The 20,629-nt window shown below is 31.9% G+C and overlaps 1 protein-coding gene across 1 annotated transcript; it reads right to left on the bottom strand.

The window, feature by feature from the left end:
* Positions 1 to 277: 277 nt before the first annotated feature.
* Positions 278 to 2,400, bottom strand: LOC120140383 (delta-1-pyrroline-5-carboxylate synthase-like). Its single transcript, XM_039155374.1, has 8 exons — positions 2,234 to 2,400; positions 2,005 to 2,082; positions 1,810 to 1,899; positions 1,251 to 1,337; positions 1,061 to 1,147; positions 889 to 985; positions 655 to 814; positions 278 to 410 (listed from the first exon to the last, which is right to left on the bottom strand). Exons 1-8 carry the CDS (start codon positions 2,393 to 2,395, stop codon positions 278 to 280), a joined length of 894 nt encoding a protein of 297 aa, XP_039011305.1. The 5' UTR covers positions 2,396 to 2,400.
* Between the last annotated feature and the right edge of the window lie 18,229 nt (positions 2,401 to 20,629).

Raw genomic sequence — 20,629 nt, 5'->3', positions numbered from 1 at the left:
GATTTATAATTGGAGAAGTGATGAAAAAGAGAGAGTACACACCTTTTAATGCCCACTTTCTATACTACCAAATGTGATACCGTAAAAAAATAATTTTTGGTGTAAAACTTTCATCATATTAGAATTAGATCAAAGAGTTCCCATTGTTCTACCAATTCTTATCTATACAAACACATATAACACCGAGTCTACCAGTTTTATCCACAAGAAAAGACCTCACAAATTGACGGTGTAACCTAATCGACAGCGAGGTCTCTCATCAATATTCTAATAAGCCTCAACTGACGAGAAACTGCTGGTCCCCAACTGAGTCATCTCCTACCCTCCTGACAGACTCTTCATCCAATGCAAGAGTTGCTTCTAAAGTTGGAAGCCAGTTGGGTTGCTGAAGCCAATGTCTTAATGAAAAGCTACCATGGTACTGCAAAACATGTATATATAAAAACATAAAAAAAATAGTTTTAACAACTTTATGAGCCACTTGGCAGGAGTAACATGCAAGAAGTCAATTCTATCACTTTGTAGACTCTTTCATATTTATACCTCTACTAGTTCTCAATTATCCACTGTTTCAGATTATTCTATAATAGTAGAAAAGAACAAATCCAAGAAATTGTATATGATAAAATTATAAAATGAAACAGAAAGGCATACGTATTAAATATGCAGCTACGGGAACAGAAGCAGAAATTTATGTATAATGAAATTACCATAGTGTTACATGCTGCTGGGTAATCTATCTTTGCATCCAGAACAATTTTTTTGGCCATGTCTGCATTAGCTGACTTGTCAACATAAACATGACAAACTCCATCTGCAATGAAAAGTTAAAAGTTCAATCGAAGCTCTAATTCATGGTGCATCAAAGAGCTACAACATTTGTCTTACCACCATGACCAAGAACAGGAATTTTCGTTGAACTCTTAATTTCAGAAACAAGACTATTGCTGCCTCTGGGGATCACAAGGTCTATCACATCGTCAAGCTGTAGCAAAATAGAATAACTTAAAAACTATCGCATAACAAAGAGCTGTAAGGAACTCAAAATCCTGCAACTCACCTTAAGCAGATCAGGAATATCCTCTCTTGAAGGAACAAGTCCTATAAGTTTGTCTCCAATGCTCTCTGGGATGACCGAAGTAATGATCTGACAATATAGAAAAAGAAAATATTTAAAGGAGAAAAATAGTGAAGAAAACAAAAGCAGTAAGGAGTATGCTACAGAATAAGTATTTGCAAGAACCTAGAACCTTGTGCAAGATTGCATTCGACTGCCTGGCTTCTTTGCCACCTTTAAGAAGTAAACCGTTCCCAGTTCGAATGGCTAGTGAAGCTATCTGTTGAACCATTAAAGGAAGAAAGGTAGTAAAATAATCAAGAAAAACAACTTTAAACCCAAAGATATAACATAAAAGTAATATTCCAAAGCTAGAGAATTCGTAGATCACAAGAACTCTGTATACAGTAATCAAATAGGGCAGTGTTGAAATTCAATATCCCATGTTCCATCTAGCAAGAGAAAGCAATGTACTGGACTCTAAAGCATGACGAAGGAATGTGACTACAAAGAACAGGACTTCACAAAAGGTCAAATAGTAGATGATTTCTCACTGGAATGTGAGATAAAAGATGGTATTCTACAGCAATGAACAAGACATCTGCTTAGTGTACCTAGGATTAAGAGGAAAGTATCTTCACACTAATTATCCCTAAAGATGCAAGAGAAACTGTCAAAAGTTCACAAGAAATCATGAATTCTCACATGAAAGTGAAAATTCACAGCACCTTGTAAGCTAAGTGGACTGTTACCTGAACAAGGGCATCAGGTCTTGACTCAAATATAATCAGCAGGACACCCAGGGGACAAGATGTTTTCTCCAAGATGAGTCCATCTGCAAGCTGCACCAAGTGCAGTCAAAGTAAATAGTTAAACTAGTGATGAGGAAAGCAAGTTGACACATTAATTTATAATATATATATATATATATATATAGGATTTCTAACCTCTGTTTTCTTTAGAATACGACCAATAGGCTCTTCCATGTCAGCAATAACACAAATAGATTTCGCAAGAGCAGAAATCTGTAAAACAAAAAAATTACGAGAAACCTGAGGAATGCACTTAAGCAAAAGAATAAACAGAACAAACTTGGATATCAAAGGAAGCAACACATGCAAAATTGAAAACTCATTTATTTTCTATCACATAAATCCAAGGTTAACAGATGCTTGCTTTCCCAGGCTTTAGGGCCAAACGAGATATTAGTGCCTTCTCATATCCCTCAGCCTCGGCAGCAGCAACATCAGCTGCATTCTCAACCAGAATCAAACTTTCATTTGCCTCTAGAGCATCAGCTATGTTCAGTAAAAGTTTCCTCCTATCTTCAGATTTCATCGTCTGAAATAATGATGATTAAGAAACAATCCAAACCTAATTTCTTCAATGAATAACATGTACACTAAAAGATGTCATTTATGGTGACCACTAGAAGAAACAATGCTTCCTACCTGTAGCTGTCTAGAACATTCCCGTATTCACATTTTCAACAGAAGCAGTGGAAAAACTTGAAAGGAAACACGTAATGGGCAGTTTAGAAAAGGAAAATGGAAGAGAATTACCAGGGAAAGGTAGAATCAAAGCAGGAATCGCGGAGGTTATTCCCTTCATCGTATGTAAAACGTCAAATTACTGCCACGACCTGGATACAACCAGCCGAACCCTAAAGCTCGAATCCAGAAATGATACTGATGGTTTACTGACCGATATTTTGAAATTCAGCCCTAGGACGAAGACACCTGAAATTTAAGTCGCATAAAAGGGGAAAACATGTTCATCAACGTAGTTATAAAGAGATCCAATAGAAAAGAAAAAGAGAAGGAAAACACGCATAGTTATAAAACCATCAGGCGGGAAATGATGCTGATTTTGGCGCCACAGTTGGCGTAGCCTTGTGGCTTAGAAAACTCGCGTGTTTTTTAACTTCATTTGATATTATAATGTTGTCTCTTAGTTTTAAATTTATTCAATTTAGTTCAAATTTAATGATTTAATATATTAATTTAAGCTTCATATTTCATTTTTTTTTCAATTTAATCTAAATTTAATGTTATAATTTATTAATTTAAGCTTCATATTTAAAATTTGTTCAATTTGATCTTTACATATTTTTCAATTCTTTCAATTAATATATATGTTTATATTAATAAATTAATATATAGTTTATATATATTGTATAGTTTATATATACTAATGAACTATATAATATATAGTTTGTATATACCATATATTATATAGGTTATATATACTAATGAACTATATAATATATAGTTTATATATACTATATAGTTTATATATACTAATGAACTATATAATATATAGTTTATATATACTATATAGTTTATATATATTGTATAGTTTATATATACCATATAGTCTATATATATTATATAGTTTATATATACTATATAGTTTATATAACGTATAGTTTAGGGTTTAGGGTTTAGGATTTTTATATATAGTTCATATGTAAATTATACTATATAGTATATATAGTTTATATATATAATATATAGTTTATATATATAATATATAGTATATAAATATAAACTTTAGTATATATATAGGTCATATGTAAACTATATAGTATATAAATATCAACTATAATATATATATATATATATATATATATATATATATATATATATATATATATATATGTCATATGTAAACTATATAGTTTATATATATAGTTCTTATGTAAACTATAGTTCATATGTAAATATTAACTATAGTTTATATATATATATATATAAATATAAACTATAGTATATATATAGGTCATATGTAAACTATATATATAAATATCAACTATAATATATATATATATATATATATATATATATATGTCATATGTAAACTATATAGTTTATATATATAGTTCTTATGTAAACTATAATTCATATGTAAATATTAACTATAGTTTATATGTAAACTATAGTTCATATATAAATATCAACCTTAGTATATATATATATATATATATTTATATATATATTTATATATATAGTTCATATGTAAACTATAGTTCATATATATAGTATATAAATATAAACTATAGTTTATATAAATAGTATAAAATATAATATATAAATATAAATTATAGTATGTAGTTTATATAAATATAAACCCTAAACCTTAAACCCTAAACATTTAACCCTAAACCCTAAACATTTAACCCTAAATCCTAAACTCTAAACCCTAAACCCTAAACCCTAAACCACACACATATATATATAAACTATATAATTTATATTAATAAAATATATAATTTATACAATATATATTATTTATAATTATACATAATATATAAATATAAATTGTATAGTTTATATATAATTCATATATAATTTATATATAAACTATGTAGTTTCTATATAGTTCAATAGTTCATATATAAACTATATAGTATTATAGTTTATACATGGTATATATAGTTTATACTTTATACATAATATATATATAAACTATATAGTTTATATATATAATAAATATACTTTATATATAAACTATATAGTTTATATATTATATATATATATATATTAGTTGTTTTAATTTTTTCTCAACTTATTACTTATTTATATTTATTATTTGGCCCATAACTTTTTAAATGAGTATAATTTAGTACATTTTTGTATTAATTTCAACCTCAAAATTTAAAATTATTTCGATTTGATCCCTTTTGTGTTGTTTAATATATTTAAATTTTTATTTGTAATTTCATATTTGTTCAATTGAGTCCTCCAAATTTTATTTGCACCTGAAATTGACCCATACTTATTACTTATTTATATTTTTAAATTGGCCCATAACTTTTTAAATGTGTATAATTTAGTACTTTTTTGTATTAATTTTAACCTCAAAATTTAAAATTATTTCGATTTGATCCCTTTTGTGTTGTTTAATATATTTAAATTTTTATTTGTAATTTCGTGTTTGTTCAATTTAGTCCTCCAAATTTTGTTTGCATCTGAAATTGACCCATACTTATTACTTATTTCTATTTTTAAATTGGCCCATAACTTTTTAAATGGGTATAATTTAGTACTTTTTTGTATTAATTTCAACATCACAATTTAAAACTATTTCGATTTGATCCCTCATCAAAGTGTGTTGTTTAATTTATTTAAATTTTTATTTGTAATTTCATATTTGTTCAATTTAGTCCTCCAAATTTTATTTGCATATGAAATTGATCCATACTTATTACTTAATTCTATTTTTTAATTGGCCCATAACTTTTTAAATGGGTATAATTTAGTATTTTTTTGTATTAATTTCAACCTCACAATTTAAAATTATTTCGATTTGATCCCTCATAAATGTGTGTTGTTTAATTTATTTAAATTTTTATTTTTAATTTCATATTTGTTCAATTTAATTATTAAATTTGTATTTTTCATAAAATTGAATCATGATTATCTATATTCTTAGCAATTTACTCTAAATCATATAAAATTACAAATTGCAATTCAACGTTCGCGAAAGACGAAAATAATTAATCCAAAAATAAAAATTAACCCGACTTGAACTCAATCCGTATCTGATAGAGACCCGACCTGAATTTTATCTGCCAATGATGTGACCCGATCTGAACGAGATCCGCCTGAAGTCCATCCGAACATGAATTAACCTACTTTTTAACTGGTTCGGACCTGAATTGTTTTGACCTGAACTGACAACGATCCGAACTGAAAATGACCTGACCTGAACCCGATCTGGATCTGGTGTCAAATCAACCTGAAAATAACCCGAACTGATTTGACCTGACCTAAACCCGATCTGGATCTGGTGTCAAATTTACCTGACTTGACCTGTATCCGATTTTACCTGACCTGTCAGGATCCGACTGAAACCTGAACGATTACCCAATTTTACAGCCCTAACTCTTATACGAGGTGCCATCACTCTCCAACAAGATAACCAAATCCGATTGCATCCAACCACCGGGGGCGGCACAAAGGTCGAGGACAACATGCGCTGATTTTAGAAATTTGAACTTGTCATCCAGTTGTACTAACTTCTATGACGCTCTGGAACGGTAGCCATGTTCTTTGGCTAACTTATACTAGATATCTAACCTATGCGTTCCTTTCACTTTACCCATATCCCCTCTTCAATCGAATCCAAATTAAACGCCAAACAGCTGGTGGAGAAGAAGGAAAAGGGAAATATGGCACGTTAAAATATTTTTTTAATTCTCCCAAACCCAAAGGCCTAATCCCCTAAATCAAAAATAACTAAACCTATACCTTTTTTTTAAAAAAAATATTCTGAACAAAGCAAAATAAACAAACGGAGACATAGTAATAAACATCATAATAAAAAAAAGAAAATCAAATACAGCAGAGCAATGCACAAACAAAGGCAGAAATCAAATATCCCCAATGGTTTTCACCTAATACCTTGAACTCTTTTTCCAACTCATTTATCACCCGTAGATTCACTACCATTTCCAAATGTAATTACGATTTAAATGACTAATGAAATACCCTCAATATCTTCTTAATCTTGACATGCATCCATCATTACAATTACATATAAACATGCCATCAATATCTTCTTAATCCATCATAAGAATTACATATAAAGATACCTGGAATAATGGTCTCAAATAGCAGTGTAATAGAAAAATAAATAAATCAAGACCTTTAAATATACAGTCTTTCTCGACAAAGTAAGCCAGTAGGACCAAAAACAGAAAATCAAATATAGCAGAGCAATGTAGATGCATATAGAATATAACTCAAAATTTTATGACCCAAAGTAGAAATCAAAATTCAAGTTAAGCTTGAGTCAGAAGAGAATAGAAGAAGACGAGTGAATAGGTTTAAAAAATTTACCTTAGGGTTTGGGTCAGAAGAGAAAAAGACGAGACAATAGGCTTTTAAAGAAAATTAGAAAAATAGGGCCTATATATAATTTTAGGATAAATTACGCATTTAGTACCTAAACTATTAGTTTTGATCGGTTTTAGTAACTAAACTTTCAATTCAGTTTCAAAATCATACCTAAAAGTTTGATTTTTGTTTCATGTTAGTACCCTTCCGTTAAAAACTTTAATTTTTTTTCATTTTAGTACCCCGTTCAAGTTTTAATTTTTTTGAAAAAAATTTAAAAGTTTAGGTACTAAAATGTACCAAAACTGATAAGTTAGGTACAAAACACGTTAAGTTTTTAACGTCAGGTACTAAAATGAAATGAAAATTAAACATTAGGTATGATTTTAAAAATATTGAAAGTTTAAATACTAAAACAAACCAAAACTGATAACTTAGCTACTGAATGCGTAGTTTACCCATAATTTTATTTGAATAAAACATCAAAATCAAAGTTTAATTCCTAACAAATATTGTTGACTTATATACAAGATGATACCTGAAGTTTTTATCCCTTTTCAAGTTAGTATATGATTTTTCCCCTCAAAGTAGTACTAAAAAATTGGTGTTCGATTCTCACAACCATTCAGATTGTGACATGTGAAACTAATTAGGGGTGTAAATGAACAGAACGTTCGGTGAATTGTTCGCGAATCATTCGTATAATGTTTGTTTATGTTCATTTGTTAAGTTTAATATATGAACATGAACAAAAAAGTTATGTTCATTTAATAAATAAATGAACTCGAACAGAGGTGTGTTCAATTCGTTTATGTTCACGAACAAGCTCGTTTATGAACTTGTTTATAAGCTCATTTTATGAGCTTGGTCATTTATGTTCATGAACAAACTTGTTTACCCGATTCTATCTTTCCTTTTATTTTTTACATTTTAAATATTGATGAAGATAATAATTAAATTGAACACATGATAAAAGTTGCATTTTAAACTATAAATTTTAAGGAGTTTAAGCACTAGTGACATAGTTTTATCATTTTTCTTTAGCTTGCAAATGAAAGTAAAATTTGTATATATAAACGAACGATAAAAAAAACTAAACCAATGCTAACTGAACACTAAAAGAACATGTTCCTGAACATGTTAGTGAACATATAAACGAACACTTTCGCTAACATTAAATGAACGCTAGACGGACATGTTTATGAACATATTCATAACATATAAACGAACACGAACATTCAATGAACATGTTCGCAAACAATAAAATGTAATACCACAAAATTTGTCTAGTGACTAAATTGTAAGTTTTGAAAGTTTGATGGCTTAAGTATAGACTTTGTAAAAGTTTTGGGACCAAAATTGTAATTTTATAAAAGTATAAATTTTTGCTAGTAAATTAACAATTTTTCCTAAAACAAGAATTTTTATGGAAATCAAACTTTTGGTACGAGATTTGTGTTAAAAGCTATAAAGTCGAAATTTCATGAAAATTTCAAGGACGATAGATATGGGTTGGAAATATTATTTCCATATTTTAGATCAGATAAATTTAGAACATATCAGTGTAATTTTTCAGAATTGACCGAACAATGAAATTTTAGTAACTAAATTACACTTTTCAAAAATTGCATGGCTAAAGTAGAAAGTCAAAGCAAAGTTAATTCATCTTTGACTATGTAATATTTTAATGGTAGATAATGCAATGACATTTGGTAATTATCAAGTTTCATTAGTGGCAATTTTGGGATTTCTCATTAATTGAATTTTAAATTCAATTATATTATGAATAAGCCATGTGTTAAGGATTATAATACTATAATAATCAAGAAAATTAACACATTTTTAGCCATCTTCAAGGTTGGAACATTACACTATAGCCAAGAGGTAAAATTGTTTTTATTTTTATTTTTACGCTTACATGATTGATTTTTGGACTAAGTTGTGCAATAGAGAATTAATCTACATGAATTTCTCTATCATTTGGTATAAATATTACATGGTAATCATGCTTATTTCATGATATTGGAAATTAGGGTTTATGACATTGGTTGATTTTGGTTTAATTTGGTTTTTTGATGGTTAGAATAGCATTAATTTGATGTAAAAAAGTTGAATCCATGCTTGAAATTAAATGTAAATTATTGAAAATATTGAAAAATTTCCTATGCTCTATAATTGATATTAAAAGTGTTCTATATGATATGGAGATCAATTTGGATCAATTTGGAGTCTTGAGATGTTAAAAGGGATAATTTACAAGTTTTGAGAATTGTGGGACATTATTGCATAAATGTGATAGGTGGAGTGTTGAATGTTAAATTTTAATATTTCAAATGATGGAATTTTAAGTTAGAAAGTTAAATGGAACCAAATTACAAATTTGGTAAAGTTAAGAGTGGAATTCGAAATGTCTAGATATTATAGGGACTTGATTTCAAGTTTATTAAATGTGAAAGTATCATTTGGGTAAAATATTACAATGCTGAAAATTTTATTTGTATGTTGATTTTTGTGTTTAAATATTGAGTTAGGATAAAAAATCAAGTTTATAAAGATGGGTGGTTTAATTCGGAAAGTCTAAGAAAGTTTAGGATGAAATTGCAAGTTTTTGAATACTAAAGTATTGATTTGAGTATTTTATTAAGGTTCTGGAAATTTTGGTAATTATTGTGAAATAATCATAATGACGAAGGGCTATTATGAATTTAATGGAAAAGTTAAGGTGGTCTGATTGTACAATTGATAAAAGTTCAAGGGTTGGTGATGAAAATAAGTATTTTGAGAAGTTTGAAACTATGATATAAAGAACGATTTAGTTTTATATCGATTAAGTGTCGATTTTATTTTTTTATAGATTTTTAATATTAGTAAGATTGGATTATATTAGTATGGTATTGAGGTAACAGTGAGTGCAATTTTATTTATTTAATTATTCTGATCGAGGACGACTTGCGATAAGTCAACCTCATATTATTTTATTTAAAAGTGTGATTTGTGTTTTAATTATGGAATATTTCAATAATATTTTTATAAAGTTTATAAATGATTTAGGGTATGAACTACCCAAGTTTATATTTTACGACGATGTTTAAAAAGAGTTCTGATTTTGACATGTTATTTATCAAATGGTTATGATATGAATTAAAAGCCCATTGTATGTTGTATTGAGAGTCGTAGGTACAATTGACATGCCACGAGATGGAGTGAATATGATTCTGATATGGTACATCAGTGTGTATTATGTATAGCACAGTGGGTGCAGATGTTATGATTGTACTTGGAGTGCATAGTCTGATTTTGATGATAGCACTTAAGTGTTCATTGTGCACACTCGTCTAACTCACTTACCTTGAATTCTCTTAAATATACTTTGGGTTATGAAAACGAAATATGAAAGATTTCTAAAAAGTGTATGACTAGAAAATGACTGTCCCTTGTTCCCATATGTAATGGGGTAAGGGGGAGGTAAGATAGTAGGCTGCCCCCAACACTAGGTTGAGAGCAGTTTCCGTAGGAGACCTCCAAATTATGAAATGCCCTCCATGGGACTCAATCCCATGACTAGAAAGAAATGTTATATGATTATTCTGTCAGACATTGATTATTATGATTTTTGATAAAATCATAAGATGATTCTTTTCAGGTTTCTGATTAAGCAATAGTTGTAACCCCCTCAGACCGATAAGGGTAACCTTATCCGATCTAGAGTGTCACATTAGGGCCACTGGAGCGACCCACTGTAAAAATAGTAGAAAATTTAAAACTTTTATCAAAACATGTAACTTATAAAATCATTTATCAGTATTCAGAAATAAAACAGATTTTCAGACTCGTATATAAAACAAAATACAATTACATGCCCCCTAATCACATGTACCGTACTCTACAAACAACGCCGGAAGAACTCCCTTACTGATGTCGATAGCTGCACTGGTACAATTATTTTAACCTGCAATGTTGAGTAATAGAGTGAGCTTCGAAAAGCTCAGTAATACAGAACTACCAGATGATGCTGAAGAACGTGCAGATACAGATAAACATATATTTTCTTATTGGTTTCGAACATCCATAGATTTTTATGCTGAACGAAGATCCTACTGATATTTCAGTCGGTAACGAACAATGAGTTTTTCGGTTCAGATTGAAATATTTCGGTTGTCTAGGTTCAGGAGATCAGAATAGGTTTTTTTTTAGTGTGTTCCCGTAAAAACCGGTAAAAAGATACAGATTCTTTTAAAACATATATATATATATATATACCCCCATCCGTCATGTACCAAAATATGTAGGTTCCCCAGAACCATACACCCAACCGCACATGCCATTTAGACCCTGAGCACAAAGCCGAGGAGTCTGCAGATAATCTTCCTCCAACAATAAACCCCCAGATAAAACATTTCTCCGTCGGTAAACGGAGATATCAGAAATCAAAACATAATTCAGATCATATATCATAACAGAATCCAGGTTAGGAATCAGAACAGATTTCAGATCAGATGTCAAAACAGAATTCAAATCAGAAATCAGATAAAATATTCATATAAGTAGGGAACACACCAGAGTTTTCAGATATTATTTAGAGATACATGATAATCTTATCGGCCAGAGAAACACAATTCTTCAGTTTACTGATAGAATGCCGGAAATTAGAATCACTATTGAAAGAGTTCAATAACTGACGGAATCATCAGTTATTCAGAATATGACTTGAGCTGGTAAGGAAGAAATGAAGGTTCATGACATTTATATTCTATGTCGATTGATCGAATTATCAGACAACTCTTAGATGAATAGTTCCCAGAACTAATGTCTGTCGATTGGTCAATTCATTGTTCTTCCAGGGTATTTACTCTTTAATACCACAAATTCTTGTCCATAGACCATTTTCGGAATCATCGCTGAATAAATCTTCCAATGTCTTTATTTCATTTCCACACTTCCACAATATCATGAAATGCTGACGTACTTGATTAATTTGTTCATAACCTATTGTAATTATACACTACTTAAACTCATCAGAGTTTCCAGACTTATCCGAATCACTTACTAAATCCTCAGTCATTGAGGTTACCTAGTTCATTTAGCAGTCATGTCCATTCCAGCTACTTCAGGATTTTCCAGAGTAATTCAAACGTTCCTGAATTTCAGATACATGTTGTACTTCCATTCCATTCAATTTGGTCTTCGTGGTTGATTTGTCGAACAAACGTCCAATTCTTAGTACTGAATACAATCTAGAGCTGAGCTGAATACTTCCAAAATTTATCATCGAGCCAAACTTGAGAAGACGAACACATGTTCCAGTAATATCTATGTCATTCAGGTATTGACATAGCTTTACGGTTGATCTATTCACTTAAATTGTTTTCCATTACCTTTAAAGGTAGTCCAATACCTATGCTTACTTGGATTCCTTAATTAATCCAAGACATTTACTTAGTTTAGACCATAAGGTTATTTGGGTAATTTTTGTATTTAGTTTTATTCCATTCATTTCAGAGCTCGAGGATATCCAATCATTCCTGAGCTTGGTGATATTCTTGGGTCATTTTCATTACAGGGGTATTTTGGTCATTTTATAGATCTACAGTATTTCAATCTTTTCCTTCCATCCGGTCTTATTATTTAATTCAATTTTATCATTTACTTTAGTCCTTTCGAACAATTCTGACAGCAGAATACCCCTGATAAATTACTCTTCAAGTATTTACTCATTATTCAAATATTTTCGGGTCAAGTGTCTTCTCATATTTTACAAACGGAATATCATGAATTTTTTTCTGTACAAAGACAGGATCTTAACAATTAAATTTGTACTTAATCGAGTTAAGTACAAATCCTCAATGTACTTTCTCATTCAAGGTCAATTCAGACTATTTTGTCTCTCAAGGGCATTTTCATAATTTCTTAACCAGATAATTTCGATATTAGCTATTAACAAAAATAATTATAATTTAAAGATCCTATGGTTAATTGCTTTCTCCAACATTCTCTGATCTTGAAAAGATTCCTTAACAGACTTCTAGCATCTTGCTCAACTCCTCTTGGGTTAAAAACCGGTTATCTATATTTTCTAAGCAAAACTAGCATTTCTTATGCACATCAGTAGTTTCATCATATCAATATGTCTTTAAAAACCTCTTATCCAACTTCCATAGTCAAATCTTATCTTTTTTATAATATAAGGGTATTTTTGTAATTTTACCCTACCGGAATATTCTCATAATTTCCCATCCAAGTACCTTTAACATATAACCTTTGATGAAATAAATTATAAATTTCAGATCCAGATTGATTTCTTTATCACTAAGCACATAACTTGTAATTTAATTCTAACAACCCTTCAATCTCTTATATTAATCATTCAATCCTTATTCAGATACCGAATTTCTACCACATTCATATCGAGTGTAGAAACTAATTAACTACACAAATGAGACCAACATTATCTTAATCATGCATTTACCAATATTCACATGTTCCATAAAGCATAAAGAGGTAGTACAGTATTACCTCGATTTCCGTGCAATACTGATCGACCATAAAAATTCCATTCGAACGCCTTTGATCTTCAATTCAACTTCCAATAATTCCTCAGATACATATCAACATAAATTATATCAAAAAACGAAGCTTAATTACGATAAACGAATCAAATCGGGTGATAAATCAGTGAAAAACAGCTTACCGAGTTCAAATTTGGCGAAACGGACTTCGGATTCGGATTCAGGACACCGAAAGCATAAAATATGACTTTTCGAAAACTTGGAATTTTCGGTCAAAATCAAAGTCAACGGGTTTGACTGGCAATTTCAAGGTCTTCGGGTTTGAATTTCGAAAAACGGACAGCGGAATCGGATTTGGAACGTCGAAAACTATCAAGGTTGGTATACTCGGTCGAAGTCAAAGGTCGTTTAATGCCCGGTCAAAGCTGGTCAAAGTTTTGGTCAACTTTGGTCAACGCCGGTCAAGGTCAACAGTCGACCATTTTACACAAATATCACCATAACAGAAATTAATTACCAAATTAGCCACATTCTGTAAATATTTACCAAACTAACACCCGAATTTTACACAAATAGCACCCAAACAGAAATTAATTCCCAGCACCAAAATCGAATTAATTCCCATAATAGCACCAAATTCGAATTAATTACCAGAATAACACCATTTTCGAATTATTTCCCAAAATATCACCACTTCGAATTATTTTCGTACGACGGTTTCCCGGGTCCTAAAAATCACGGAAAAATTTCTAAAAATTATTTTAAGCGGTTTCGAGATACTTACAAAGCTCGGTTCAAATTTTTGAACGGCGGAGAGCTCGATTCCGAAACGTCAGAAACTGTGACTTTCTCACCCTCCACTCGCCGGCGACGACGGAGAAACAGAAAACACCAGCGGACTCGGAACGATGCAAGGAACACGATGGTGCGGGAGGTATCGTAAACGGATCATCGGATCATCGTGAATCGATGAAAACCCAACAAAAACTGAGTTATTACCGACGATACTTCCGACTAAAATTAACGACGAACGATGACGATTCACGACGAAAGGTTTGAGGGGTTTTGTTCCTCGGTTGATAACGAGCGCGATGGTGGTTTTGGCTCGCCGATCGGAGGTCGGATGGCGAGTAGATCGGTGTTGAAAGTTGATTGATCGGGGAGGGAAAACTGAGAAAATCCCAGCTGAACCTGCGCACGGGGGTTTATAATTCAACATATTAAAAAAATGGTTAAATCATGGATTTAGCCACTGAATTTCATGTACTTCTTAAAACGGTCTGCCAACTTTGAAATCTTACAATTTAATCCACTGTTTCTTTTAAAATACCAATTAAATCCACCACTTTATAATTTCTCAAATTTTAGCCCCTAAATTGGGGTGTTACAATTCTCCCCTCCTTAAAAGAATTTCGTCCTCGAAATTCATTCATATCACATAATTGCAGAAATAAAACTTCCACTAGTTCTCTCATATCTTGAAGTAGCTTTTACTAAAGTATGAATCCTCCACTAATCCTTAACCAGCTGAGCATACATTCTTATCAGAACTCTCCCTCATTTCAATAAAAGAATTCGAACGAATATTTCCTTGAGTAATCAATTCAGTCTTTGTCATTAGAATAGGCTCATAAAGCAGCAACATATCCCAATTTCATTTCCAGAGTCGGGTCAAGATTCCTCAGATGAATAACTCACACACGGCTCGTGAGGTACTTTACAGCGATTAGACAAATATTACTAGTATTCCTTTTTGTACAAGTATAGCCTTAACAGATAGAGGCTTTGGTTTACTCGCTACAGATAGGGACTCAGCCCTGGAGTTCCGGCTCAGAGAAGTACGTTGCAGTCTAGGGCATATACTGATCAGACATATTTTGACATTCGACCGGCCGGTCTATCTTGAAAAATTTTGACTTAAACTATAGCTCTGATACCACTAAATGTAACCCCCTCAGACCGATAAGGGTAACCTTATCCGATCTAGAGTGTCACATTAGGGCCACTGGAGCGACCCACTGTAAAAATAACAGAAAATTTAAAACTTTTATCAAAACATGTAACTTATAAAATCATTTATCAGTATTCAGAAATAAAACAGATTTTCAGACTCGTATATAAAACAAAATACAATTACATGCCCCCTAATCACATGTACCGTACTCTACAAACAACGCCGGAAGGACTCCCTTACTGATGTCGATAGCTGCACTGGTACAATTCTTTTAACCTGCAATGTTGAGTAATAGAGTGAGCTTCGAAAAGCTCAGTAATACAGAACTACCAGATGATGCTGAAGAACGTGCATATACAGATAAACATATATTTTCTTATTGGTTTCGAACATTCATAGATTTTTATGCTGAACGAAGATCCTACTGATATTTCAGTCAGTAACGAACAATGAGTTTTTCGGTTCAGATGGAAATATTTCGGTTGTCTAGGTTCAGGAGATCAGAATAGGGTTTTTTTTAGTGTGTTCCCATAAAAACCGGTAAAAAGATACAAATTCTTTTAAAACATATATATATATATATACCCCCATCCGTCACGTACCAAAATGTATAGGTTCCCAAGAACCATACACCCAACCGCACATGCCATTTAGACCCTGAGCACAAAGTCGAGGAGTCTGCAGATAATCTTCCTCCAACAATAAACCCCCAGATAAAACATTTCTCCGTCGGTAAACGGAGATATCAGAAATCAAAACATAATTCAGATCAGATATCAGAACAGAATCCAGGTTAGGAATCAGAACAGATTTCAGATCAGATGTCAAAACAGAATTCAAATCAGAAATCAGATAAAATATTCATATAAGTAGGGAACACAACAGAGTTTTCAGATATTATTTAGAGATAAATGATAATCTTATCGTCCAGAGAAACACAATTCTTCAGTTTACTGATAGAATGCCGAAAATTAGAATCACTATTGAAAGAGTTCAATAACTGACGGAATCATCAGTTATTCAGAATATGACTTGAGCTGGTAAGGAAGAAATGAAGGTTCAGGACATTTATATTCTATGTCGATTGATCGAATTATCAGACAACTCTTAGATGAATAGTTCCCAGAACTAATGCCTGTCGATTGGTCAATTCATTGTTCTTCCAGGGTATTTACTCTTTAATACCACAAATTCTTGTCCATAGACCATTTTCGGAATCATCGCTGAATAAATCTTCCAATGTCTTTATTTCATTTCCACAATATCATGAAATGCTGACGTACTTGATTAATTTGTTCATAACCCATTGTAATTATACACTACGTAAACTCATCAGAGTTTCCAGACTTATCCGAATCACTTACTAAATCCTCAGTCATTGAGGTTACCTAGTTCATTTAGCAGTCATGTCCATTCCAGCTACTTCAGGATTTTCCAGAGTAATTCAAACGTTCCTGAATTTCAGATACATGTTGTACTTCCATTCCATTCAATTTGGTCTTCGTGGTTGATTTGTCGAACAAACGTCCAATTCTTAGTACTGAATACAATCTAGAGCTGAGCTGAATACTTCCAAAATTTATCATCGAGCCAAACTTGAGAAGACGAACACATGTTCCAGTAATATCTATGTCATTCAGGTATTGACATAGCTTTACGGTTGATCTATTCACTTAAATTGTTTTCCATTACCTTTAAAGGTAGTCCAATACCTATGCTTACTTGGATTCCTTAATTAATCCAAGACATTTACTTAGTTTAGACCATAAGGTTATTTTGGTAATTTTTGTATTCAGTTTTATTCCATTCATTTCAGAGCTCGAGGATATCCAATCATTCCTGAGCTTGGTGATATTCTTGGGTCATTTTCATTACAGGGGTATTTTGGTCATTTTACAGATCTACAATATTTCAATCTTTTCCTTCCATCTGGTCTTATTATTTAATTCAATTTTATCATTTACTTTAGTCCTTTCGAACAATTCTAACAGCAGAATACCCCCGATAAATTACTCTTCATGTATTTACTCATTATTCAAATATTTTCGGGTCAAGTGTCTTCTCATATTTTACAAACGGAATATCATGAATTTTTTTCTGTACAAAGACAGGATCTTAACAATTAAATTCGTACTTAATCGAGTTAAGTACAAATCCTCAAAGTACTTTCTCATTCAAGGTCAATTCAGACTATTTTGTCTCTTAAGGGCATTTTCGTAATTTCTTAACCAAATAATTTCGATATTAGCTATTAACAAAAATAATTATAATTTAAAGATCCTATGGTTAATTGCTTTCTCCAACATTCTCTGATCTTGAAAAGATTCCTTAACAGACTTCTAGCATCTTGCTCAACTCCTCTTGGGTTAAAAACCGGTTATCTATATTTTCTAAGCAAAACTAGCATTTCTTATGCACATCAGTAGTTTCATCATATCAATATGTCGTTAAAAACCTCTTATCCAACTTCCATAGTCAAATCTTATCTTTTTATAATATAAGGGTATTTTCGTAATTTTACCCTACCAAAATATTCTTATAATTTCGCATCCAAGTACCTTTAACATATAACCTTTGATGAAATAAATTATAAATTTCAGATCCAGATTGATTTCTTTATCACTAAGCACATAACTTGTAATTTAATTCTAACAACCCTTCAATCTCTTATATTAATCATTCGATCCTTATTCAGATACCGAATTTCTACCACATTCATATCGAGTGTAGAAACTAATTAACTACACAAATGAGACCAACATTATCTTAATCATGCATTTACCAATATTCAAATGTGTTATAAAGCATAAAGAGGTAGTACAGTATTACCTCGATTTTCGTGCAATACTGATCGACCATAAAAATTCCATTCGAACGCCTTTGATCTTCAATTCAACTTCCAATAATTCCTCAGATACATATCAACATAAATTATATCAAAAACGAAGCTTAATTACGATAAACGAATCAAATCGGGTGATAAATCAGTGAAAAACAACTTACCGGGTTCGAATTTGGCAAAACGGACTTCGGATTCGGATTCAAGACGCCGAAAGCATAAAATATGACTTTTTAAAAACTTGGAATTTTCGGTCAAAATCAAAGTCAACGGGTTTGATTTGCAATTTCAAGGCCTTCGGGTTTGAATTTCGAAAAACGGATAGCGGAATCGGATTTGGAACGTCGAAAACTATCAAGATAGGTATACTCGGTCGATGTCAAAGGTCGTTTAATGCCCGGTCAAAGCTGGTCAAAATTTTGGTCAACTTTGGTCAACGCCGCTCAACGGCCACAGTCGACCATTTTACACAAATATCACCGTAACAGAAATTAATTACCAAATTAGCCACATTCTGTAAAAATTTACCAAACTAACACCCGAATTTTACACAAATAGCACCCAAACAGAAATTAATTCCCAGCACCAAAATCAAATTAATTCCCATAATTGCACCAAATTCGAATTAATTACCAGAATAACACCATTTTTGAATTATTTCCCAAAATATCACCACTTTCGAATTATTTCCGTACGACGGTTTCCGGGGTCCTAAAAATCACGAAAAAATTTCTAAAAATTATTTTAAGCGGTTTCGAGATACTTACAAAGCTCGGTTCAAATTTTTGAACGGCGGAGAGCTCGATTCCGAAACGTCGGAAACTTTGACTTTCTCACCCCTCCACTCGCCGGCGTCGACGGAGAAACGAAAAACACCGGCGGACTCGAAACGATGCAAGGAACACGATGGTGCGGGAGGTGTCGTAAACGGATCATCGGATCGTCGTGAATCGATGAAAACCCAACAAAAACTGAGTTATTACCGACGATACTTCCGTCTGAAATTAACGACGAACGATGACGATTCACGACGAAAGGTTTGAGGGGTTTTGTTCCTCGGTTGACAAAGAACGCGATGGTGGTTTCGGCTCACCGATCGGAGGTCGGACGGCGAGTAGATCGGAGTTGAAAGTTGGTTGATCGGGGAGGGAAAACTGAGAAAATCCCAGCTGAACCTGCGCACGGGGGTTTATAATTCAACAAATAAAAAAATGGTTAAATCATGGATTTAGCCACTGAATTTCATGTACTTCTTAAAACGGTCTGCCAACTTTGAAATCTTACAATTTAATCCACCGTTTCTTTTAAAATACTAATTAAATCCACCACTTTATAATTTCTCAAATTTTAGCCCCTAAATTGGGGTGTTACAATAGCTTGAAATAATTGGTTTGAACGTTTTGAGATTTTATTTAAATCATAAGAAGTTTGAAACCATGATGGAAGTACGATTTAGTATTGATTTTTATTTTTAAAGATTTTTAATATTAGTAAGATTGAATTATATTAGTACGATACTAACATACGGTTCGAGTACTTTGTGTTATTATCTGATGTTTTCAGACTACGAAAAATATAACGATATGAAAGACCCAAACCATCAGCAGTAGCAGAGCTATCACTTCACTATTAGCCTCACCCTTAGCACCCTCACCATCATTGTTAGACTTCTCACCCTCACCATTAACACCCTCACCCTCAGTTTTAGACTTCTCAGCCTCACCATCAGCACCCTCATCCTCGGTTTTAGACTTCTCAGCCTCACCCTGAGCACCCTCAGTCTCAGTTTTAAACTTCTCAACTTTTTTCTCAAGTTCATTATGAGATTCTGCCTCAAACTTTACTTCACCCCCTACTTCGATATCAACCAAACCCAATGTCTCACCGTCTGTCTCATTATTGCACTCACCAACTTTACTAAACCTACTCAGTTTTGCTTCACTTAAATTATTGTTTTCATTCAACATGTAGGCCCACCATCATTTGTTGTCTCACTTACACAACTGTTAGGTCCACCAGCATTATCACATGTACCACCAATATGTGACTGAGACAACATCTCATTTTTTAGACTTAATTGGTCTTCATCAACATATTCTGGGATATCCACTTCATGTTCAACATACACATGCAATACCCCTTTCTTACTATGTAAAATCATACTCTTAAAAGATGCATCATCATAACAAACTATAGACCCATCCTTTAAAGTATCTCCTAATACCAAATAGCTAACCCATATTACTGGTCCATAACCAACCTTATGTACCAAGTTAATTAACTGAAAATAACTTAATAAATCCCTGTCAATTTCCCACTCAACCTCATGTCCACCAACATATTCCAAATCCGGGTTCTTAACAAACTTGCCACCCATTTGCATAACAATTATTGTTTTATATACACTTATTTTGCAATTAAAGCCTAACAGAT

This window comes from Hibiscus syriacus, unplaced genomic scaffold (genome assembly GCF_006381635.1).
Source record: "Hibiscus syriacus cultivar Baekdansim isolate YM2019G1 unplaced genomic scaffold, ASM638163v2 tig00002237_pilon, whole genome shotgun sequence".
NCBI classification, from domain to species: domain Eukaryota; kingdom Viridiplantae; phylum Streptophyta; class Magnoliopsida; order Malvales; family Malvaceae; genus Hibiscus; species Hibiscus syriacus.
Note: the sequence above shows the minus strand (reverse complement) of the source record. Positions and strands in the feature narration are given on the sequence as shown.